At 36.5% G+C, this 26,306-nt stretch overlaps 1 protein-coding gene across 1 annotated transcript; it reads right to left on the bottom strand.

Annotated features, from left to right (window-relative positions):
• Positions 1–8,344: 8,344 nt before the first annotated feature.
• Positions 8,345–10,459, bottom strand: LOC149172121 (uncharacterized). The gene is made up of 2 exons (XM_089427660.1): positions 10,054–10,459; positions 8,345–9,788 (listed from the first exon to the last, which is right to left on the bottom strand). Exon 2 carries the CDS (start codon positions 9,352–9,354, stop codon positions 8,479–8,481), a length of 876 nt encoding a protein of 291 aa, XP_089283786.1. The 5' UTR covers positions 9,355–9,788; positions 10,054–10,459; the 3' UTR covers positions 8,345–8,478.
• Positions 10,460–26,306: the final 15,847 nt, after the last annotated feature.

Here is a 26,306-nt window from a genome sequence, read left to right as displayed (position 1 = left end):
TAGGATGAACCACATTAGTGAGTTGGAACCCTGGACCAATTCTCCACCAAGTGATTAATCCGTAAGACAAATTTATTATCTCCACCAAGTGATTAATCCGTAAGACAAATTTATTATCGATATAAATCACAAAAATCTAAAATCTAACACTGGTAAAATGTCGACATAATATATTTGTGATGTAATTATTACCAAAAATAAATCAATATTAAAAGAAAATTGTTTATTGATAATAAATTAAAATTTATATTTAAATTTTTAAAAATAATAATAATTAATTATTTTATTTTATATTTTATTTTTGCAAATTGGAAAGATTAAGACATATTTATTATATTAAATTGAATTATATTAAAATTTTTAAAAATATAATAAAAAGCAACGACTTTAATTTTATATTTTACTTTTAGGAATTTAAAAAGGATGAAATAATAATATTAAGTATTTTATTTGGAAAAATAAATAAATAATAATAATTTAAATTTATTATTTTATTAAATTTAAATTGAATTATAAATATTAAACCTTAACATAGGTATATATACGAACGGTTCCGCACAACATTTTTGAATCACCATCTATTTTGTGACTGCAAAAAGCTCTAGGTCCAAAGGTGTACGGTCTAATTGTTTATGTAGTTGTCTATAACTTGATTTTTTGAAAGTTTTTTTGGCAGGTTTTTTCCGTGAAAATTTGACAGCAATTTATTGGAATCACAAGTTTGATAGCTAGTTTCTGCACAATCAAAGCGTCCGAGAGGTTTTTCAGGGTGCTGAATCTAAATATGCAGTTAAAAAACCATTTTAACTGCAACAAATCATGATTTAATCTCAATTTCTTCCGCCGGATTCCGTCACCAAAATCTCCAAAAAGTCGTATTATAGACAACTCCATTGTTTATTGTTTATTGTCGATCGCAGAATCACCAGAATGAGAATAAATACTCGACTCTCCATTGTTTGTGAATCAAAATAAACACTCAAAACTCCCTTCTTTCTTTTTGTGCCATCACTACTCAAAACAATTCCATGAATGTAAAAATTCTCTTCTTTCTTAATGTCTCATCAATAATTAAAACATGAGAGGAATGTGTATCGGATAATGATGGATGGAGTGTTAATTAAAATATACGCTGTTTTAATTAAGATAGATAGTGCGACATCAATACTCAAAACATGAGAGGAATGTGTATCGGATAATGATGGATGGAGTGTTAATTAAAATATCGGCCGTTTTAATTAAGATAGACAGGTTCTCTTTTTAAGGAAAAACCAAATTGACATTAAAAAGAATATATTTTTAATTTGGTTTTTTAGTAGTTGTTTGAATTAATTTACTGTTAACTTTATTTTACCATTTATCTTTAAAATTAGAATTATTTATTTCTAAAATTAGAATAGCTAAATCTAAGAGTATTGTCTAATTTGTCTAGAATTTGGTAGGGATTTATTGAAATTACAAATTTGACAAGTGAATTTTGCACAATCGTTTTTCCAAGGTGTTGAATCTATATATACAATAAAAAAATTAGTTGAAGCAACATAAATCAAGATTTGACCATAATTTATTTTCCCTATTCCAATCAGAAATTCGTGGGAAACTTCAAAAAGTCTCACTTAAAGACAACTCCAAATCTAAGAATAGTAATTTTATTAGCGTTATTTGACCATTTATTGCCAAATATAAAATAGCCAAATCTAAAAATAATAATTTCAGTTAATGAATGAATATGTCATAGGTCATGAAATCACTCTTTCAACATCATCTTTCATTTCTCTTAACTTCTCTTAATTCACAAATGCTTGCTCATCCTCATCTTTGACTCCTCTTCCTAATTAATAACAATTGTAGCCACGCAGATACTGTGCTTGATGAACTCGGACCTCTTGTGAATAAAGCACCATGTAAAAAAAAATTGTGTAATATAACTTGTTTTGTTTTTTTCCTCTCAAAAAGAAGCAAATCCTCTATTCCCAAGGGAAATGGCCAGTTTGGTCTCTTTTAGAGGTCATTTGCTCTAAAATCCTTCTTAGAAAATCTGCAACCTATTTTGAAAACATCAAATATCTGTTTACCTAGCATTACCCTAATCATTGACTTCTTTGTAAGAAAAATCAACGGAAAACTTCGATCACAAATCTTTGGACTAAGAAAAAAACAAAACGTAAAATGCCATTTGGAAATAAAAAGCGCTTTGTTTTGGAGAGTTAACATATGCTTATGTAGAAAAATCTAGAGCAGATTTGGAAATAAAAAATGCTTTGTTTTGGAGAGTTAACATATGCTTATGCAGAAACTCTAGATCAAATGATTGAATCTGCAAATGCTTTGATCGTCTCTCAACCGTTACTGCTTATAGCTTTTTTTGTGGTCTCTTATTTTTCAATTATTAATTATTGTTCAGGATTATTTTGTATCATATTAGTTAATGGTTAGTTTTTGCTTTATTTTTAAAAGTTACTAAGACATAATTGTCTCGTACCTATCTTATGTTTGTATAAATGAATAAATTCAACATCAATGAATCAATTTTCTATTTTCACAGCGCCTTATTGATTTTCCATGCAAATAAAATAAGACCAAGGTCATGGGACACATATTCCAAGTTGAATGGCCGGAAAACATTATAGTGGGCATCACCTGTGGTTTATTAATGACTATGGAGATTGGCAAAGGCAAAGAGACAATAAATGACATTTAATTATGATAAATAAAGGAAAATAAGAAAAAAAGAAGGTGAAGAGACATTGCATGCAAGAGAAATTAGAGAAAAAATGAAGGAAAATGGAAGAAAATGACAGATTAATGATAAAAAAAGGCATCAGAGAAATAGTTCACAGTTTTGGAAGAAAATGACAGATTAATGATAAAAAAGGCATCAGAGAAATAGTTCACAGTTTTGGTTAATTTTAGCTTTGCTCTCTTACACTTGTGCACACTTCAAGCATTCTTGGAGCACTCTAGCATTCACTTGGATTTGGAAGAAGACAAACAAGAAAGTAAAGGGAAAGCAAAGGAAAGCAAGGAAGTGGAAGGAGAAAGTTAGATTAACAGTTGCAGCTAGATTACTTTGCATGTAATAGGTCGCACGTGTGATTTTTTTGCTGGTTTTTGGATGCATGGTATATGCATGTGGTTTCTTTGTTATTTATTAACATTGGCATGGATATTTGCCTCCATTGACATTGGCTTCAGCCTTGCCTTTCCATTTCCTAGATAATCATGGTGTCCTAGGTTCCCCATTTGGATTTTGTGATTGGTTCTTAGGTTCCCTATGGTTGTGGGTTGGGACAAATTCTCTGGAGCCCTGAAACAACTTGGGTTCCCTGGAGAATGTAACATGAGATGGGAGATCTTTGCATCCCTGAAATACCTTGAGTTCCCTGGGGATTATGGGTTGAGTTACTAGTCCCATGAGTTCTGGATAGCTTTCATAGAGACCGATCTGGGTGATGTTAGTGATTTCTGGATGGTATAGGTGATATCATTGTGGTTGAGGGTTGAAGTGGTTTGGCCTCTGGAAGCCTTGGTTGGTTTATTTTGGTTTATTCTTTATGATACTACATTCATGCTTGGAATATGGCACGGGGTGATTGGCTGAAAGAGAAATTTTGGTTCATCCAATCTATGGTCGGGTGGTACGTGGAAATCCCTAACTTGGTTGGCATTTTCATATGTTAATATGAACTATTTTCCTATTGTGATTAATGAGCGGCACATCTATTGGTTATTATGTTTATATTATGGTTGATTTTTCATGGTTTCTATTTCGATTATATGTTGGTTATATGATGGTTTTATGATGTGCTCTAGCTATGGCCCTTGTTCATGATTTGATAAGTTATTTGATGGTTATGAATGCATGGGCCAACAAGTGTTAGCACAACTAGCTATAGAGGGCATAGATCTTTCTTAGTGATTCTAAGATGAAGTTCAGAGGCTTATGATCAGATATGCATTTATGACTTGTAGCTTATATGCTTATCATATGTTTGACGAAATGTTTGTCATGCATTAGGCATGTCTAGGTCAATATTTTGCTCAACTACTGATCGTTTAGTATTTTTATCATGATTGCCATGATTTTGAAAAGTTACAGCCTATGGTCTGGAGGCTAGCCTCAAAAAGTGGCATAGATCTCGTGATCGCATGCACAGAACATAGGATTTTGGGTCATAACAACACGGAGACAAGCTTATGGGTGCGGTTATAACCTCCCAACCACATGCATGTCGTGTTGTTGGTGTGGTTAGGGATTAAACCTTGTGAAAAAGAGTTCCTGCTCAAGGGTTGATCACCTGGGATGGTTGGTAGACACATGAGTGATATGTAGTCTTTGAGAGATGCTAGTTTGCTTCCGATTTTTAGGCCCCACTTCCATAACTAGAACTTGGAGTTTAGGTCATATCGTAGTGACACTGAACTCATGTTTACCCTGGAAAGGTTGTAAAAATGGGTAAATGTGGAAGGAGGTGATACAAGGTGGTATCAGAGATTTCAACTTCAAACACTTGGAATGGATGGGTTAAATGCATATTTTTATGCATGCATGTTAGTTGTTTATATGTTCATCATGCATACATGTAGGTTACTTCTTGTTACGATCATGATATTTATGCATGAGTTGATATGCTTGTGATATTATATCGTGCTAATTTGGACTAATTTGTGTAGATGTGATAGCCGCCCATGAGATACACTGAGGTATGATTTTGATTATGTCTTATATTTAATTTATTTAACATGACATGTTTGTAGGAAATAGAAGATAAGATATGAAGAGAAAAATGGTGGACTAAAGTTCAAATGAATCCCCTTATAGGCCCGATGTGAATTCAATAGAATGGGAAAGGTCAATTGAGTAACAAGGAGAAGAGTATTCTCCTGGTCTGGCAGACACACTAAGGAGTTTGAGAGAAAAGATCAAAAGTTGCTAGGAAGATAATAACAAGTTGATTGAGGCACAAGAGAGACTTGCAAGAGCTCAGAGAAAGTAAGAAAAATTTAATGCAGTCATCCTTCAGAGTAGTTTAGATTTGCAAAAAGAGGGATAGAAGGGAATCAATAATAGATAGGAGAATAACACTGATGGAGCAGATGGTAGCATGTCTCAAAGGAGACATGGGTTGGATAGGGAGGATACAGTGAAGAGTGGAAGATTCTTGGATACCCTTGACAGGAGGACTAGTATGCATGGGTTTTATTCTAGTTATTCTTCAAGGAGACATCATTGCCATCACTACCAGCACCATAGGAGGAGTGAGTACTTTCCAGAGCAGTTCAAGAAAGTCAACCCTCCTACTTTTGATGGAGAGATGAAGAGATCATAAGACACAGAAGCATGGTTGCTTGAGATGAAGAGGTTATTCAGATTGCATGACTATTCAAAGAACATGAAAGCCAGGATAGCTACCTTCGATCTCAAAGGAAAATCAGGCATCTAGTGGGAAGACATGAATAATGTTAGAAGCATTAGAGAAGAGGATCTATTATGGGATGAGTTTGAGAGATCCTTCATGAAGAAGTACCTATCTAAAAGATACTATGATGATAGGGCTAAGGAATTCTATGAGCTGAAGATGGGTTCTATGACAGATGATGAGTACACTAGCAGATTCCTAGAACTGTTGAGACATGTGCCTTATCTTAAGGATGAGAAAATAAATATTCAAAGGTTCATTAGTGGGTTACTAGTAACATTCAAACACCGGATTGAATTTGATGAGCCTCGGTCACTAGAGGAATCCATTAGGAAGTTAAAGCATTGTTATGGGCAGTCAAAGCACGACTATGAGCCTAAGCGTGATTGAAAGGGAATGAGAAGACAAAGAGAATGTGACACATTATAAGAAGTTAAATGCAACCAAGAAAGGATAGGGGTCTCAGCTTGTGGAGTAGAATAATATAGGTAATGGTAGGAAACCATTGCGATGTTGAATCTGTGGTGGAAATTACTGCAGGAAGGATTGTCCTTTGTATTAGACTGGTGTACCGAACATGAAATGCCTTAAATCTACAACGCTCAGGGGTCACGGGCAGTTGGGGATGTAGGTCAGAGCATTCCTAATGAAAGTTTGATGTTGTTTCAATGTGAGATTTAGTTTTTCTGCTGGTGATATTATTTAGTTTCTATTGGATGGATTGTGGCCACTATTTTGCTAGAGTAGAGAGCATGTTTATGGTGTTTTCTATTTGATGAGATTGTCCTGCTACTAGAGTTCGCATTGTAGAGTTGAATCGATTTGAGCATAAAGTCTTGGATCCAGTGTGAAAATATATGAAATGAGGTCTGCATAAAGTAGAGGAGCAATGATTGCAAAGTTTCAGCAAAATGAATAGTTTCTCAATTCAATGGTAGTTGGATGTTCCAATCGGATTTGGGCGAGGATCGTTGATTCTGGTGTATGTCAGTGGATGGTAGTCCGTAGATCCATGTGAGAAACATAGTCTTCCGAGTTGATTAACAAAATCGGGTCTCCTAGTTGATGGGAGTAAGCAAATCTATGTAAAATACATATTTTTCTTAATAGAAGATTTAGAGCAATGCAACAACAACAAGGGTGGTTTTTTGTCTGGTGAAGGGTTTTCCACCAGATATCTTTTCTCTTGTGTGATGGTTTTTGTGGATGTTTTGATGTGATTATTGTTGCTCTTATGGTTTATGCATAGATCTATAAATGTTTAATAAGTTGTTACTAATTAGTGTGTGTGATTAAGTTTTTAAATTGGTAACATTGTTAAGAAGATCACACTATTGATTCATACCCTGCCCTACCCCTCTTAGTACTGCTCAAAGGTTTCGAACACCCTCTTCCCCATGCTTTGACCGTGTAATACATTATGCATGCTCCCTACTGCAAAACATGTTGGGGGGTTGTGGCACTAGTTATTAACACCCCATTAATGTAAACTTCTATGTTGTTTTATTAAGATATTTTTTATTTGTATTACTATATTTTTTCTTAACTAGAGGAATTGACAACTAGGCTAGTTCCATACTCATGTGACGTGTTAATTTCAATTGATATCAATATAACCGTTAGGTTCCTGAAGTATGCCCCTTTCGTAAACATAGGTAAGATGGGAGGATTTGAACCTCAAATCTCATGGTACGTAACACTTCATTATCACGATGGTCACCAACTGAGCCATCCCCTTGGGGGCTATCACTATTACTCTATTATTATTTCCTCCTCTACCATTGACATATTAACACCCCATTCATGTAAACTTTTATGTTGTTTTATTAAGGCATTTTTTATTGGCTTGTTTAAAATTCAACTATCATTTTTATTTCTATTACTCTATTATTAATTCCTCCTCCACCATTGGTATTCCTCACCTAATGTACATTTAATAGTTATTATCTTAGATTATTGAAAATATTATATTGATTCTTCACCTAAGAAAGGTTAATACTACTCTTGGGTAGGAATTTGGAAGAGATCTCCCTCAATGAAGATGAGAGTAGAGTGGCCACCTTTACAGGATAATAGAACATGTGTTTCTCTCATTATAATCATATATAGTGTTAATGTAATGTGGAATTGTCACAATTCAATATTATATGTTTTTTTTAAGATTCTAAACTTGAGAAAGGTTAATACTACTCTAGGGTAGGAATTTTGAAGGGATCTCCCTCAATGAAGATGAGAGTAGAGTAGAACACATGTTTCTCTCATTATAATCATATATAGTGTTACTGTAATGTGGTATTGTCACAATTCAATATTATATGTTTTTTCTAACTCACAAGAAATATTTTATATAAAAAATATGCTTATTCTCGTTCTTGATAAACTCCTTAAAAGATAAGATTAGAAATCATAACAATAAATAATTATAAGATTAGAAATCATAACAATAAATAATTATTATGAATTCAACAGGTTAAATCTACGAATTAAATCTGGAGGGAAAAATAACATCATTTTTCCAAATCTCTCAAATTAAATCCAACAAACTCAATTACATATATATATTTTTATTTTATTTTTAAATAACAAAACAATATATTTTATATTAACATTTTAAATTAATTATATATTTATTTTATATTAACATTTTAAATTAATTATATATTTAGTATTGATTATATATAATTTAAGCTATTATAGGTTATATATAATTTAATCTTCTCACACTACGTTATTGTTTCAGCTCAAAAATACGAACCCGAGTTCTCAATGGTTTAACTTAACAGAAATATTATTGGAAATTTATCATAAAAGGAATGAAAATATATATAGAAGTATATACATTTTACTTTCTTTGGGTATACTTCCCAACACTATTATCAAAATTAAATGATATTCTTACGATTGCAAGAAAGGTATAAGGGTATGCATGGAACGCCTTACAATGGCTCAAATCATTTTACACCCATTCAGTACAGGAGACCTGTTAAAATTGTGTGGAGCATTCGAGGCCATACAAAGACAACAGTTGATTTAAGAGATTAAACTTCCTTAGGGACCTCTAATGTCTATGGAGCTCCAATCGATATTCGTCCTCCTTGGAAGGGCAAGTACTCTGCGTATGGGTGTCTCGTGTCACACTGCTATTCTGTAAACCATCTTCTTTGCCTTTTGCATAGAGCTTCCCACACAGCAAATCTGATTCCCCATCTAATTGTTTGAATAGATGTCGTTCCTCTTGAGACACCTGCTCAAGTTCCTTGTCAAGTGAGGCTGGTAGCTCTGGGCCAAAAGGTGCATGGTCCCATCGCTTATTCTCTACTGTAGAATCACTGGATCCAACATAAATACTCGACTCTCCATTGTTTGCTACTTTGCCATCGATACTTAAAACGGGAAAAGAATAAGTTTCCAATTCGGCTTCGACACTTGATGGTTGACCATAGCTGCCCAAAACATTGAGCTTTGACCCTGTATCCCCAATTCTAGGAATAGTAGTTTCAGCTGCTGAATGAAGATCATGCAACCATTCTTTCAAGCTTCCAGCTGCAGAAAAATCAGGAACAGTTGGAATAATGATACCCCCAAGATCATTAAGCTTGGCTTTTACTTGCATTCTTTTTCTACTTGAATTTGTCTCTAGGGATCGGTCCTCCTTTGAACTTGTCTCTGCTATGTTAATGTTGCCGATATTCGCCTCCACACTGGGACTGTTTTCTTGACTGCCATTGTTTTCTGAAACTGGCCGTGCAATGTCATTGTTTTCCTCGCTGCTATTGTTTTCTGAAACTGCCAGCGAAATGTCCCTGTTTTCTTGTCTGTCTACATAATATTTCATGTCCTTTGCCTCAAAAGATGGCTGGAGAACAGGGGACTCTAGAGTGCTATCATCCTCATCGTTTGAGTCTTGTTTCCCATCAATAACAATTGGAACCATCTTTCTTCCCTGGATAGTGAAGTCGATCTTAACTTATTTAGGAGTTTCTGTCGCACAGGAGCTTCTTGAATCTGGTAAGAAAGGCATCATATCCCTCAAATGCAAGAAAGCTTTCCGGAGTTTTTGATCTCCTTGAAAGCCTTGTGAGCGGACTCTGGTCAATCAGTTCCTGGCGTATATCACCACGGCTAAAAGAAAGTATATCCCTGTCTGTCTCCGTCTTCTCAGAAACATGGCATGTTTCTCTATCATCCACACATTCCAAAACCTCCTCTGTATTAATAATATCGGTTTTGTCCTCCTCTGTAGGCTTATTTTCTTCTGATTCTCTCTGTGTAGCTTTAAGTTCTTCCGATATTTTCTCTTTCAACAAATCCCGGATTCAAGATCCAAGTTTACTCTCTCATTGGTTTCCACAATTATAGAAATTTCACCTATGAATGTTTCAGTTGTTAATGTTTGAAATCTTGAATCAGAATATGTTTATGGCAAGGCGAAAATTGGAAGATTTTGAAAAGAATTCCACAGGAAAAAAAAAAAGAAAAAAAGAAAAAAGAGATCTATCCTTATACATCCAATAGCTATACAATCTGATAAGAGTACTTGGATCACTTACTCTAGCAAAAGATAAAAATCCGTAATTTCATGAGAAAATAGAGAAATTAAAGTCTCAGCAAGGAAAGCAAAAATAGGGCTTACCTTCATTATCTTTGTGGACGAAAACAAATTTCTTGGAAGTATCATTGGTCTTGCAAACCAGATCAACGAATATATTGTGGCTGTTTGTAAAACGCAAGTCCTCTATTACCCGAGGAAACGGCCGATTTAATTTCTAGTGGAGGCTATTTGCTCTAACAACCTTCTTGGAAGATCCGGAACCGATTCCGAGGTTATTAACGCATCCTCTGGCCTAGCTTTAGTGAAGTTGATCGGTTTCGTGAAAAAAATCAGCAGAAAAACAGGATCAACAAAAATCAGCAGAAAACAAGTCCTAGAACAGAGAAGAGCGATTTCCATGTACAAAGATGAAAAAGAGTTTATAGATACCTTAAACAGCTATAAATGATTCCATTTTTGGCTTTATTCATTTGAATGACAGCTTTAGGAGGCGAAAATGTACCAGGCCTAAAATGCATGAAGGCTTCCATGCTCCTGACTATGAATTTATATATTCTATTTTCAAATCAAAGATCGTAACATTCTCATTGCAGAATATTCTAGAAATAGGCAGAGTAGACGCCCCTACATAAATTAGTGAAACAGCTTACTTACATACGAATTTTATATTCCGGTCACCAACACAACAAAACAAAACCAGAGAAACGTTGTTCATGGAAAATGCTTAAGGCGCTAAGCCTTTCGAAAATTTTGAGATGAAAAAATGCCGAAATCTCAACACCTACAGGATGCAGAGAATCCTCCGGTACAGTCCCTCGTTTTTGGAGTATTTGTTCCCAATCTGCAACTAATTTTGCGTGTTTCAAATATTTCTTCTGTATCTGCAATTAAATTAAAGTTTTTTTTTCTCCATCCAAAATTCTTAAAAGCCTTAAACCTATATAAAATTGAGGATAAAACAAGCTAAAATTTTAGCTTTGATGGCACTCCAAGTTTCTCTCGGTACAATGTCTCGCGTTCCGAGTAATATTCGGAATGCAAATAAATTTATGCATTTTTAAAGCCGTTTGATTCCTTTTTACGTCGCAATGAGAAATTAAGTTCAACGCCAGATGGACGAGGTTAATTAAAATTGTGGTCAGGCCCTTTTCCTTGTGAAGCCTCGTACATATACTGTAAATTTATGTATTTTTAGCTATTTTGTTCCTTTCTATGTCGTTTTGCCGAGATTCGATTCAACTAAAAGTCATTCTGGCTCGCTGGTCGAAACCAGAACAAATGTCATCAGCAAGAAAAAAGGCACCTATTCCCCTGGACCGTACAACCCTTTTCTCTAACTGTCTGATAGAGTACATCATTTACAGATGGCAAGCTAAAAATAAAAAAGCATTTAATTTCAGGGACAAAACAAACGGAATAAAGTCTCAGCGAGCAAAGTAGGAATAGGGCTCACCTTCATTATCTTTGCTGATGAAAGAAAGTGTATTTCCTGACTTAGCAGGAACGAATTCCTTAGAAACATTATTGGTCTTGCAAATCAGAGCCACAAATTGATCATGGCTGTTAGTAAGGAGCAAATCCTCTATTACCAGAAGAAATGGCCGGTTTGGTCTCTTTTGGAGGCCATTTGCTCTAAAAACCTTCTTCGAAGATCAGCAACCCATTCCGAAAATATTGGCTCGTCTACTGGCCTAGTCCTACCCTCATGATTGATTTCTCTGTAAGAAAAATCAGCGGAAAACCTCGATCACAAATCTTTGGACTAAGCAAAAAAAACGAAAAATCTCATTTGGAAATAAAAAAACGCTTTGTTTTGCAGAGTTAACATATGCTTATGCAGACAACTCTTAGAGCGCACGATTGTATCTGCAAATGCTTTGATCAACTGTCAACCATTACTGCTTCCAGCTTTTCTGTGGTTCCCTTATGCTTCGGTGACAAGCTTTCAGTATGAAGCTTAGGTTCGACACCCTAACTTCAGGTTGACGTGATGCAAACAAACGGACCGGTTATGGCTTCTTGGCGAATATTTTTTTCCAACTTGTCCATTTGTACGCTTCTCCACCTAATAAGACCAAAATAACGACCATCAACATAAGTTGTCAAATAACAGTACTCTAATGGAACTTTTTGTCTTATTTACGGGTCTTTTTTTTTTTTTAATAATGGGTAAAAGATCAAGTATTTGAAATTATTTATATATTTAAAAATATATTTTAAATTATTTATAATAAAAATATTGATTTTTTTTAATAATTATATTTTATAAAATCAAACACATTATTTATATAAAAACATTAAATATAAAAACATTAATGTTCTTATTTAGTAATTATTTTTTTATAAAAACATTAATGTTCTTATTTAGTAATTAATTTTTTATGCAAAAAATAATTGATAGTACAAGTTATTATATCTAATAAAAATTCATGCATAAGTATTATAATTTTTTTTAATTATTAATGTGATATTATAATAGTTGAAATTTTTAAGTTTACACTTCAGAATATTAAAACATTTTTTTTAAATATTAAAGAAATAAATTTGTTAAAGTTTTTTTTTTTTTTTTTTAAATTTTGATTTGCGGAGTTATAATAGCTGAAACTTTTGAATTTACGTTTATACTTCAGAATATGAAAACATTTTTTTAAATGGAGATTTTTATAGTTGAATTCGCAAAATCAATAAGTTTTTAGTTAAAACAATGAAAATTTTATTTTGCATTAAAATAATTGATAACAAAAATTTCCACAACAAATGGTATCAATTTGCTTCTGTGTGTTGTCTATATTCTTAAATAACTAATGTATCTACAAATGCTTATAAGTCATTACTTTGCATTATATGACAGCTTGATATTTCAAAGATATATATGACTCCTACACAAGTTGCCTATAAAATCAAGCTAACTATTAAAGGTAATAAAAAATGTTTGAAAGAAAAACATTTAATATCATAAAATCAAGCTAGCTATTAAAGGTAGGTAAAAATGTTTGAAAGAATTATACATATATATATTAAAGGAACACATAATTAATTTTGAAAAGGCATGTTCACTTAGGGCATACCAAAGGGCTATAAAGATTTATAATGGAGGGGACCTTATTTTTTCTTATCAATACATTATATTGTTTTTAAATATGTTGTTAGTAAATGAATAGTTAAGTTTTAGGCATTTCATATTTTTATGAAAACAACAATAAAAAACTATTTATAAGTATGGGGAGACTTTAACTTATTAATAGATTAGATAGACAATCAATGTAAAATTGAGATTAAAATATCAATTCTAATTAGAAATTAATTTATGAAGGAGAAAAGTGATTTTGATCATTAATGCAACCAAAGTTTAGAGAAATAACTTAAATTATGTTTTCAAAAATATTTTTATATTGATATAAGAAGTGGTAGAATATCATAAATGTGCTTGTTGGATTTTTTTGTAGTGGTTACAATAGTATTAGAGTTTTAGTAGTAAAGCTTAAAAGAGATTTTGTTAAAAAATTCTCATTATAACTTAAGAATATTTTATTTAAGTAGTAACCGTATATATATATATATATATATATATATATATATATATATATATATATAAAGAGTAGATTGTTTATGTTAATATTATATATATAAGTGAATCTATATATATAAAGTAATTTCACATTTAAAATATCATACACACACACATATATATGATAAAATAAAAATGTGATTGTAAAATTTTTCAAAAATTTGAACAAACATCGTAAATTATTTTCAAAAGTTACACAATAATTAAAAGTAAAACATGAGTTTGACACAAATTCTTAGAAATGAAATTTTCATAAATATTGAGATTTGATGTGTGTAAGATTATGACACCTGTGACAAATATAATTTTATTTTTATTTCTATAAATAATGAAAATTTCATAAATATTGATATTTGATGTGTATACTTTTTTCATAAATATTGAGATATGATGTGTGTACTGTTAAGATACTTCGTGGCAGCTAGAAATGTTTTGATTTTTTTAAAATAATTTTTATTTCTCACAAATTTTATTTATACGCCCATAAAATTAGTCATTTCATCTATATGAACGAATACAAAAATAGAAATTTAAATTTCAAAAATTATTTTTAATCTCAAAACATTCAATTTAATTGTTATTGTTTTCAAAAATTTAATAAAATTTATACAATATTTTTAAAATTTTCAAAGGAATTGGTTTTTTCGCTGCGGTCCTGACCTAGCCGGCGCTGCGCAAAGCTGTTGGCCGTCCAGCCCCTGGCTGCCGCAGAGGGCTTGCTCCCTCCGGCTAATCGCAGATCTGCGCCTCAGAGGCTGCTGCGACACTGCGTTCAAGCTGAGGAACTCTTTTTCGGAGAACATGGACTCCAATGGGGGTTCGGCTTCCCCCCTGCGGAGGTCCTAGCATTCAAAGCAATGATCGAAGCCTGCACGAAGAGAGCCCCATCGGTGGTTCAGTAAAAGTTCATCAAGAGGATGGATAAGATCCCCACAGTTGCCCTTTCAGAGGAAGAGACGTGTAAAGCAGCACTGAACCTGGCAGAGAGAGGTCTTATTGGCCAGTTCACAGGCCTCTGGCCTTCACCAAAGTCAGTAGAAGATTGGACTCAGAGAAACTGGAGCCCCTTGATCAAGGAGGGTGTGAAAAGCTACTTCGTCGGGAAAGGATACTTCGTCTTTGTGTTCGATAATCCGGAAGACAGAAGCCTAATATTCAGAAATGGGCCATATTTTATGGGACCGCAAGGCCTTTATCTGAATAAATGGTCCCCAGACTTCGACCCCACCCAGGATGTCCCCTCAGCAGTTCCGGTATGGGTGAGACTTCCCCACTTGCCTCTCCATTGCTGGAACCAAAAATCCCTTGAAAACATTGGCAATGCATTGGGTAAATACATTGACAGAGCTGCAAGAAAAGATCAGTATTCATGCGCTCGAATATGTGTTGAAGTCGATCTAGAGGAGGGGTTACCGGAAGCAATCAAACTTACAGTAGCAGGCTGGGAGCACATCCAAGAACTGGACTATGAACAGCTTCCATTCAAATGTAGACACTGCCACGAACACGGACATTTCGCGAAGCACTGTAAGAAGAAGGCAGAAGAGCAAACAGACAAACAGAAAGAGGAACAATGGACCCTAGTTCAGAAAACAACAAATCCAAAAAAAGGCCCTAGCAAAGGAAGGATAACAGGGACAACAAGTAGCTCAAAACCCATCCAGGAAGAGGAAACAGGGATGCCAAGAAGCTCCAAAACCATCCAAGAAGAGGAAGCAAATGTACAAGGGACATCAAGCGCACAGATCAACCCAACAGATCTGGAGCATGAAAACCTGGTGCATGTAGAAAGTACCCCTCCAAGTAAAGAAAGTGAGAAAGAAAAGCAGGTCGAAGCCACTCAGGGCAGTTCGCCCAACCCTTCATATGCAGATATAACAAGGAAAAAAGCAATAGAAAGTTCAGAAACATCAGAAGATGAAGCCTACGAGCGTCCTACCAAAAGAGCTGGCAGGAAATCCCGGAAAGAAAAGAGAGAAGAAGAGGTCGAGAGACTTAAAACCCAAGGGAGCCAAGCAACCATAGAAATGTCCATTGGGTGGAACACCAGGCCAAGACCTTCCAAGGGAGGTCCCACCCCCCCACCAGGTAAATAATGAAATTTGTCTCTTGGAACTGTAGAGGGTTGGGGAGCCCTGCAAAACTAGAAGCAGTTAAGGATCTTCTTAAAGCTAAACCCACAGACATCCTCATGCTCCAAGAGACCAAAATTGAAGGGCATTCCCTTCTTGATACCAGTAGGCTAAAATGGAACAAAAATACAGGCAAGGTAGTTAGCGCAAGGGGAACCTCCGGAGGATTGGCCACTCTATGGTCAGATAGCACATTCCAGCTCAATAAATACCATGAAACTCAGCACTGGATCTACACAGAATTGACGGACAAAGTAAGTAAGTTGAATGTCTCTCTCTTCAATTTATATGTTCCGATAAATTATGCAGAAAAAAGAGAATGCTGGTATTCTTTATCAACTTACCTAGAACAGCAGTCTCCAAACAATATTATCATTGCGGGAGACTTAAATATAGTTCTGAAGCCAAAGGAGAAGAGGGGAGGCTCCAGTTCCAGAGATCCCATGCTGGCCACGGTGGAGGAGATCGTACAGAACTGGGATCTCTTAGACTTCCCTCCAGTACATGGACTCTACACATGGTCGAATAACCGGGTCGGGTCGGAACAAATCTCTGCCCGGCTGGACAGATTTATGATCCAAAGCGGCCTCTTGTTGAACAAAAAGATCGCCAGCACCAAAATTTTGCCCAAATTGACCTCGGACCATAAGCCAATACAGCTGCTACTAGAGGACGAAGAAGATTTGGGTCCCATTCCCTTCCGATTCAGCCCTCTGTGGATTGAGAAACTGGGTTTTTTCGATACAGTGAAAGATGCATGGGACAAACCCATCATAGGTTCCCCCAGCTACATATGGGAACAGAAGTTGAAGGCAACAAAACATGCGTTGAAGGAGTGGATTAAAAAGCCTGCACCCAATCCAACCAACCAAAGGAAAGATGCAATTCAGAGGTTGGACTCAATGCAAATGGAAATGGAGAATAAAGATATTACAGCTGAGCTTCTGGATGAGGAAGTCAAAACACAATGCTCTACCTATCAAGCCTTCCGAACTGAAGAAGAGTACTAGAGATTAAAGTCTAGGAGCTTATGGTTAAAGGCAGGGGACCGGAATACTTCTTATTTCCACAAACAATACAGAGCTAGACTATCCCGGAACCATATAGCGGAAATTAAAACCATGGAGGGACAGGTCTGCAAAGGGTTTGATCAGGTGAAAGCCGCTGCTGAAGCACATTTTAGGAATTTATATAATATTGGAACTCAAGCTGAAGAAGGGGAAACCAATGATTTTCTTTCTAATATTCCCCAACTTGTCAATGATGAAGAAAATACAGTCCTATGCAGACCTATCACAACCGAGGAGGTCATCCAAGTGATCTGGTCAATGGAAGCCGATAAGGCCCCTGGGCCCGATGGATTCCCTATCCATTTTTATCAATCATGCTGGGAAGTTATCAAATCTGACCTCCTCAAAATGATCAAAGGTTTTATGATAAAAGCTAAAATAGGAGGAGGTATCAAATCCACCTTCCTAGCTTTAATCCCAAAGGAAACCAATCCAGAGACCTTTGCAAGATTCAGGCCAATATCGTTGTGTAACGCTTCTTACAAAATCATAGCCAAGCTCCTAGCAAATTGACTCAAGCCTTTGCTCAAAAAGTTGATTTCCAGCAACCAAGGCGGATTTGTGGAAGGCAGATATATTATGGACAATGTCATTCAGGTTCAGGAGACCATCCATTCAAGAAAAAACGGGGCGAGAAAGGTATGTTGATCAAACTCGATATGGCAAATGCATTCGATAGAGTAAATCGATTGTTTCTATGCAAAGTCCTGCTTTCTTTTGGTTTCTCTCAGCACTTTGTCCAGCTTATCAAAGCATGCATAGAATCCCTGTGGATTGCCCCTCTCATCAATGGACGTCCCACCAACTTCTTCCAAGCTCAAAGGGGCATTAGGTAGGGATGCCCTCTCTCTCCCTTCCTGTATATTCTCATGGCAGACTCTCTAAGCCGGAAGTTAGCAGTTGAAAAATCCGTCGGCTCCCTCCCGGGTCTCAAACCTTCTGAGGTATCAACACCCTTAAATCATGCCCTCTTCGCGGATGATTCTCTGCTCCTCGGAGGTGTTTCTACCAGAATAGCGAAAGCATTTGACAATGTACTGAAAAGTTACTGCAGGGTGACTGGAGCTCTTATCAATGAGAGCAAAAGCGAAATATACAGTTGGAACGCGGAACATCAAGAGATCACCAACATTTCGAGGATACTCGGGTTCAAAGGCCAGGCCAAGTGGGACAGCTTCAGATATCTTGGCCTTCCCATTTCCTCTGGAGCGAACAAGAGATGTTTTTGGACTCATATAATCAGCAAAATAAAATCCAAAATCACAAACTGGGGCGGTTATTGGTTAACAAAAGGAGGCAAATCCATTCTTATTAAAACGCAGCTGTCAGCGCTTCCCATTTATCAATCAGCATTTCTCCTCGCCCCCAAATATATCACGGACCAGATAGCAACCCTGATCAGGAACTTCCTATGGCAAGGCAGGAAAGGAAACGAAAAAAAGCTGCACTTAGTTAAATGGGATACGGTCAAGAGGCCAATAGATGAGGGTGGTCTTCAAATTAGGGACCCCTCCTTTATCAACAAATCGCTGGGTGGCAAACTGCTGTGGAAAATAGTAAGCGACCCCTCACATCCAATCAGCATAATATTACAGTCAAAATACTCAGACAAAGAAGCGATAAGGAAAATGCAAATACAGTCCACAGCGGCCAGCTCGCAGGTATGGAGGCTATGTTGCAAGAGTAGCGAATTCTTCAAAAAACACATGTACAGAATACCTGGAAATGGTAAGTCCACACAACTATGGAAGGATCGAATTATGGGGAAAGACCCGCTGGCGGAAAGAGAGGATATTGCAGAGCTAAGAAATTGGCTGGAAAGAGCAGGAGTTAACAGAGTATATGATCTGGCAAGCTGGGACGAACGTGGAGAATGGTTAAATTGGGACTTCCACGGAGTCCCTGAGCGCCTAAAGGATCAACAGATCCAGCTCGAGAACCTGTTAGAAGACGCCATCCCAGACAACAGATTCAACAAGGATCGATGGGGTTGGGGAAAGTCTGGAATATACACCTCAGCAGAGGGATATAAGTCTCTTCAGGGAAAAAGGATCAGCCATCATACTCCAGCCTTTTGGAAGCAGATTTGGGAGCCATTAGCGCTACCAAAAATAAATTTTTTCTTTTGGACCTTGGTACACAACAAGTTATTGACAGGGGACAATCTGACAAAAAGAAAGTTTGAAGGGCCTCATAGATGCGCTCTCTGTAGATGTCAGTCAGAAACTGCCCAGCACTTGTTTCTCGACTGCGCCTTTGCCAAGAAGGTGTGGGGACTTCTTCTTAACGAATTCCAGACCTCTCTCCCTCAGCAAACCTCTGTCTCTGAGTTGTTCGCGACTTGGTGTGCTAGCTACCCCAAAGGCATCTTCCCCAAGTCCTTTTGGCGCAGGATATGGATAGCGTTGCCAAAGTTTGTTTGCTGGCAACTATGGTTAACCAGAAATCAGCAGATTTTCAAAGAAACGCAGTATTCCCCGCATCAAGTTGCAGCAAAAGCTAAGGCCCTTCTGTTGGAAGCGGCTCAGCAGCAATATAACAAAGAAGACCCCCTGCTCAGGCCAGAAGAAAAAAGGTGGCTTGCTATAGATCCGCTGTCCCGAAATTATAGAACCTCACCCCTGAAAGCAAACCTGGAAGGGAGAAAAAGAGAGATTGATGACATCTTTCAAAGCTGGTGGAGGGCGCAAAATGTAACTACCATTTTCTTTGATGGAGCGTCCAAAGGGAATCCTGGAGCAGCAGGTGCTGGCGGGGTTATCTACTTTGCGGAAGGGCTCTCCACTGTTTCTTTTGCATGGGGTCTCGGAGAGAAAACAAACAACCAAGCGGAGATTCTGGGGCTGCTAAAGGCCTGCCACATTACAAGAGAGAAAAGTGCTAAAGATATTCAAGTCTTCGGAGACTCAGAAATTTTAATCAAAAAACTAATCAGAGAGGAACACTTCAACAATGTTGGGCTCAACAAAATATTGGATAGACTGAAGACGGTTCTACAGAGTTTTGACTCATGCAAATTTTATCATATACTCAGAAACTCCAACAAGGAAGCAGATCGTATGGCGAACTTGGGCAGCACTCTCAACAAAGGAATCTTAAATGTAAACGGGGAAATTCTTTATCATCATTTGTGAACTGCTCCTTTCCAAAGGAAGCAAAAGTAGGATTTCAACCATGTAAGCAGGGCTGCCTTGGCAAAGTCCCTTTCTGTTTCTAACATATCAATAAAATAAACAACAGTTACAGTTAAAAAAAAAAATAATAAAAAAAAAAAAAAATTCAAACCTAATTGAAAATCAAAGCATCTTGACTATATGTGACCTATGAAAAACTTTTAAGAATTATATTTCACCAAATCAAACACACCATCCCAAGTTTGCAAAAGCAAAGGAAAATTTTATTTTGAAAGCCTATCATTGAAGCTTGAAAAATGTACTCTTCCTTTTCTCTAAATTTACTGAAATTTGGCAGTGAAAAATAATAAATTTTTATTTTCAAAATTTTTAGGATTTAAATAGATTTTTTTTTAATAATTTTGGGTGGAACAATTTCATCGTTTAAAAATTCTAATTCGATTAATTCAATGTATATTTTTTTATTTTATTTTAAATAAGAGAACATGTTAGATTTAGTTTTAAGATTGTTTTAATAAAATTTACATATATTAAAAAAAACAAACTTATATATTAAAAAAAAAACAAAAAACAAACAAAAACAGAATCATATCAAAAATTTGTCACCAAATTAATTAAAAAAAAACTCAATTATTAAATTGCATCCTCAAATATATTTTATATACAAATAATTTATTCCTTGACTTCATATGTTTAAGATTATATTGTTACCTTATATGTAGGGTGTAGAATAGAAGGTAACAAGGTGCTCTGTTAAGATATTGTGGTGAAAAAAGTCAAAGGTTCGAAATTTATTGAGAAAAAATCCAATCATGCTAAGGGTTGATGTGGTGTAGGCTAGGCGCGATCTCCAGGTGATTTTGACGGCTTAGATGCCCCTGGGTCATGGTTATTCGAGACACAGGTTAGGTGTGCCAGTCATCTCAAGACTCACATTACCTAACAAACAAAAACATCATTATGTTACCTTCACCAAGGTATGCTTCATATCTTCAAGATCATTATGTTCCCTTCACCAAGTTATCTCATACAGTTATTTAACATCTACAACACGTGAGGGTTTTAAATGCTATGAAAATTTAAAATCATCTGAGAGTTCATTCTATTACATTAATCAAGCTCTGTTGACATACAAGCTAAGCTAATGGAATATATTTTGGCGTCTAAAACATGTGAGGGATTTAAATGGTCTGAAAATTTTAAATACAAAATATAAACTTACTTTTATGGCAATGCATTAGTTGAAATTCTATACAACAATGGGTACCACAAGTCACTAAAGATGAGCTTGTTCGATGCATTGTATGGTAAGAAATTCCATACCCCCATCGACTAGGATGACCCAGTCAATAGAGTGGTTTTTAGACCTGACATGCTAAAAGAATGGAGCAGAAAGTAATAAAAATCAGACAAAATTTGAAAGCAGCTCAAAATAGGCAAAATATTTATGCAAATCAACAGAGAATGCACAAAGAAATCCAAGCAAGAGAGCATGTATATCTAAGTCTATATCTAGTTGATAACAAACTAGAACATAGCATATAAACCAAAAAAAAAAGTAATAGTCCCATATTAAACATAAATTAAGATAAAGCTTTCTTAGGTTGGATCACCTACAAAAATAGATAACTAAGTTGTCCCTTTGTGGAATTTAGTATGAGGCAAAGGGTCTTCATTGATGAGGATGGTATTGTAGTTTGTGCCTTTTGATGTTGGAAAATCTTCTTGAGCTACTATGTTTTCATTATCACTTCACTAGGGTTGTGAGTCTATAATACCAAAGATACCTTTAAACATTACTACAAATTTTCTATCTAATCAGTTCAATTCATTGAGGAGGGCTTGTTTTTGGAGCCCTCTTTCCTACACTTTTAAACTTATGCAATAAAATCCATTTTCAAACAATATAGCACTTTCAACCTAAACATCTTGGTATCCCTAGTTTAGGAGAATCCAAGGTTCGAAATCCATCCCTCATGTCCCTTCCAAATTTGCTCATTGGAGAACATTTTTCTCTTCTACTTGATTGAGGATTCCATTTAGGCCATCTCTTCTTTAACCTGAGGTGGTGAATCCATAATGGAAAATTCTAGCAAAAAAATTGGCATCCTTCACAGCCCTAGTGATATAATGGGGAGTGTTATGGCAGGGGAAGCTTGGTGTATTTAGTTTAGGATTTCTGCTAGACATATTTTCACCATAGGACCTAGTCTTCTCCCCTACTAACCCTAGCCATTTCTATAGGCCCAAGAGAAATTGGAATGCCAGTCTATTTGGAGAACTAGATGTTGAGAAAGAAACTATATATTATTGTCACTAGCCAAAGGGAAAGGGGCATATAATGAGGGAACTTTAGATAGAGAGGAAGAGTCTAAGTCTAGATAGAAAAATTCCACCAATAGAGTAGCTAATAGTTGAGGAAAACTTAGGTCACCCTATTAGATATCCCAAGTTGTAGGAGAGCTAGAGTATGGAGATAAACCATAATTAAACCAAGAAGAAAACGAAAAGGGAAAAGAATAATATATTAGCGAGAAGATTTAGAGTTGAGATTCCATGACCAAGACCATTCAAAATGTCCCAACCATTCTTAGTTATATGCCTTTTTTATTTCAACTAGAAACCTTAGACCTACAATATTAGGCCTAGGTTGAAATAAGAATGAGTGAGTTCCTTCCATGTTTTCCCATGACCATTGTCTTATCAAGGATTCAATAAACAATACATCTGCAGGACAAGTTGGAGTAACAATGAGAACCCATACTTTGCACATCCCTCTTCCCCATTCTTTGACCTTTGTATTGCATTATGAATGCCCCTATTGCCCCGAACATGTTGGGGAGAAGAGTGGGTTGTGGAACTATTTATTAACACCACATTTAAGGAAACTTTTTTGTTGTTTTATTAAGGCATTTTTCATTGACTTAATAAAAATTCAACTATCATATTTTACCTTTATTACTCTACTATTATTATTTCTTTTTGCGACTAAAGGAATCTAGGTAAGCTTCGTACTCACCTCAGAAAAGCTTGATTACAACCACTACCACTATAACCTTTAGGTGCTTGACATACATCCTTGTAGACTCAAGTAAATCAGGGGGATTTGAACCTAAAATCTCATGGTACATAACACTTAATTATTATATGGCCTCCAATGGAGTTGCCCCTCTTTATTACTCTATTATTAATTCATCCTCCACCGTTGATATATTAACATCCCATTCATGTAAAATTTTATGTTGTTTTATTTAGGCTTTTTTTATTAACTTACTAAAAATTCAACTATCATATTTTATCTCTATTACTCTATGATTAGTTCCTCCACCATTGACATTCCCCAACTGATGTAAATTTAATAATATTTCTTATACTGATTCTTTACTTGAAAAGGTTGAAACTACTCTTGATTGTTGCTTTTATGCATAATAATTCTTAATGGGTTTACCTTGGTGAAGTGTTGATGGTGTGGGACCCGCCAACATGTCACGGGATCTCCCCGATAAGAATTCCCAACTAGACCTCAGACCGTTTAGTGTAGGAGTCCCAGCAATCGGTCGTATGGTAATGCCTTGACCACGATTTCACACAGAGACAAGTAAGATAAATCTGTTGGTAGCAAGGGTGTGACAACTACAGTGATTCAAGGAAGGTGCATGAGAGGTTCTAACACATGGGGGTTGAGATGAGTGCACCCCTTGGAAACCTGTAATAGTACTCGGAAGGGAAGGGAACACACGAGTGAAGATGCATCACAAGCTGGAAAGCAAGTTAGCTGGAAATCCAAAGTGATGGTTAAACCAACAACACATTTTCAAAAGATTCATACATACTCATACAGAATAGTCCATACATGAATGCATGAGAAAGCAAATACATATGCAATTTAGAGTAAACAAGATAGATGGAATACAATACAACATATGCACGAAACATGCTGGCTCTTATTATATAAAGAAGTGTAAGTTCTGGTCATACATTACATCCCTGTCCAACCACTAGACCCAACAGTGGAACATTACAGCCACATCTGCCTACTCCTCCAAAGAAATGTACTAGCTCCATGCAGTGGAGAAGCTAAGGTGCATTACAATACTATCCAGGCTCTCTCCAAGATAGTCTTATCGGAAGCTTGGTTGACCAAAATCCTTTATAATGAGTTATGAGAGACTATTTATAGGAAAGGGTGGGGTGACCCTTGACATTCCCTTTTGTGACAGTTCAACTACCCTCATGACTCTTCACCTACTCTATCACTGTTACATCCAACTATTGACACTTGACTTACACTTGGCATGACTTTAAATTACAATGCACATGTACCCACGTGAAACAAAATGGCTTGAGCATAGACATCACTCTAACTTAAACAACCATGGAAGTCCAACTCCTCAAAATCCTCATGCTAATTGATAGTAACATACTGAGGCCAAGTTCAGTAGTCCTTGATGGTGTCCGTGTGCTCCACGGTGACATCTGTTTGAAACCTGACTCTTGCCTCCATAGCATACAAGTACACTACTCAGGCTCCTCTATCCAACTCGTTTGAAAGCATGTGCATCATTGTATTCAATGTGGCTGGACCAACAACATACTTGTGCATGATGTCTGCACTGATGGGCAAGTCTGGACTGGTGGCAATGCACATCAACTCGTCAAAGTACGAGTCAAGATCTAGTTGAACATGTTTCTTTGTCTTCACCTGGGTGAGAGTCCCAATTGATGGGATCACATGTGTGCGCACCACAACATCGATACTCTTGAATACTCGTGCATGGGAAGCCTGCATGCTAGTGATGAACTGCAGGAGCTCTTCATAGTTCTGGGTCTGAGTTCGGATACATGCTTTCATCTCGACTGCATTGACCCTCATCATCTTGGGCAAGTGAAGCAGAGCTCCCTTGTATTTCATCATCCACGTTTTCATGTCATTAACAACAACATGCAAGTTCGTCAAGGTACATGCTCTTCTATCACATCGCTGCTTCCATCCGTTGAGATGGACGACTGCCTTATACACGGTACCAAACTTGGAGTACAATGTTCATATAACTGTGTCAAGGGACAATACTTCACCTAGTATTGCCTTCTTCAGTTTAGATAGGGCAGACATTGTCACCAAGTCTCCTCCTTGCTTGGCCATCTGTAGTTCCTTTACCATTCGCTTATTCTCAGCTATCAGAAAGTGAACGCTTGAGCTAGTGGCTTCAACATACACTATGGTTGCATCGACCTAGGATGCTGGATGTTTACACACTTCAGTCATGATCACTCGTTCCTCAACTTGCACAAGAGATGTATGATCCTCCGGGGTTGATACTCTGTGAGACTGCACAACTCTATGTTGAGATTCATCGAACGAGATGTTGTGCATCTCTCCTTCCAGCTGATCACCAAGGATCTCAGTGCCTCCTTGGTCATTCGAGACTTGCTCATCATCTGGATGCATTGAAGTGGGTGAGTCGACCTCTTTGTGGTGAGGCATGAGGTCGGTGTCCTATTCCAACTCCTATTGCTCCAGACTGTGAGGCATACCAATCAACGATGCCTATCAGTGCCTCCATTGCTTCCTTTGACATGCAAGGTGGATCCTGTTCGAATATCAACTTGTACACTCAGGTGACAAAATGATCGGATAGCCGTGTGATTACTCCTCTAAAGCTACATTCGAATAACAACTTGAAATATGTGTTCACAGTAGTCTCCGCTAGTGACCATACCCACTCCAAACTCGGGAACTCCTGTCAGGCAAAGAATGCATCTAAGATGTAGGCAGACATGTAAATTTGTATATGCATACATTTGGGTGACTGTCGAGCCTTCGTTACTTGTTCCTTTAGCTGATGAGCCAACACGCTGGACCAGTTACATGGTTTTCCTTTTCTTATCAGTTGGTCTAGTGTGATCAACCAACTATGTGGGAAGGCTTCCGTGCTTGCTTGGCCATACATTCGAGATGCGAATATGACCAAGTATTGATACGCCTTCTGAAGTATCTTCATCTTGTAGATCTGGTTGGTTGTCAACTTGAATAGAGTGGGCTTCTTTACCCAGTTTTTCAGAATATCTTTGGAGTTAGCACTGCTACTGGGTAAGATGAAAGGAGTCTTCATGATAGTCACGGGCTCTGACATTTGATACATATCATCATAATATCGTGCCCTAAAGGTTGCAAGCTTCATCCCACCGACACTTCTCAAGGTCATCGCCTTGGGATTAGTGTGAGAGACAATCCAATATATCATGTCCGTGCATGGGAACACAATGTATCTACATGGAATCTAGTACAATCTAGACTTTTAAATGTTCACATACACCTGATGCTCGTTGAGGTCTTCCTCAAAAGTGGCTATAAATGCTTCATTGACCTCTTTCCACTTGAGTTTTATGTCCCTGTCTAGAAACAACTTTGTATCTTCATAGATCGACA

The sequence above is a fragment of the Pinus tabuliformis genome, chromosome 4_2 (assembly GCF_031772625.1).
Source record: "Pinus tabuliformis cultivar Carrire ecotype Pingquan chromosome 4_2, CPIR1, whole genome shotgun sequence".
NCBI lineage: Eukaryota > Viridiplantae > Streptophyta > Pinopsida > Pinales > Pinaceae > Pinus > Pinus tabuliformis.
The sequence above is the reverse complement of the archived record's forward strand: the minus strand, read 5'-3'. Positions and strand labels throughout refer to the sequence as shown.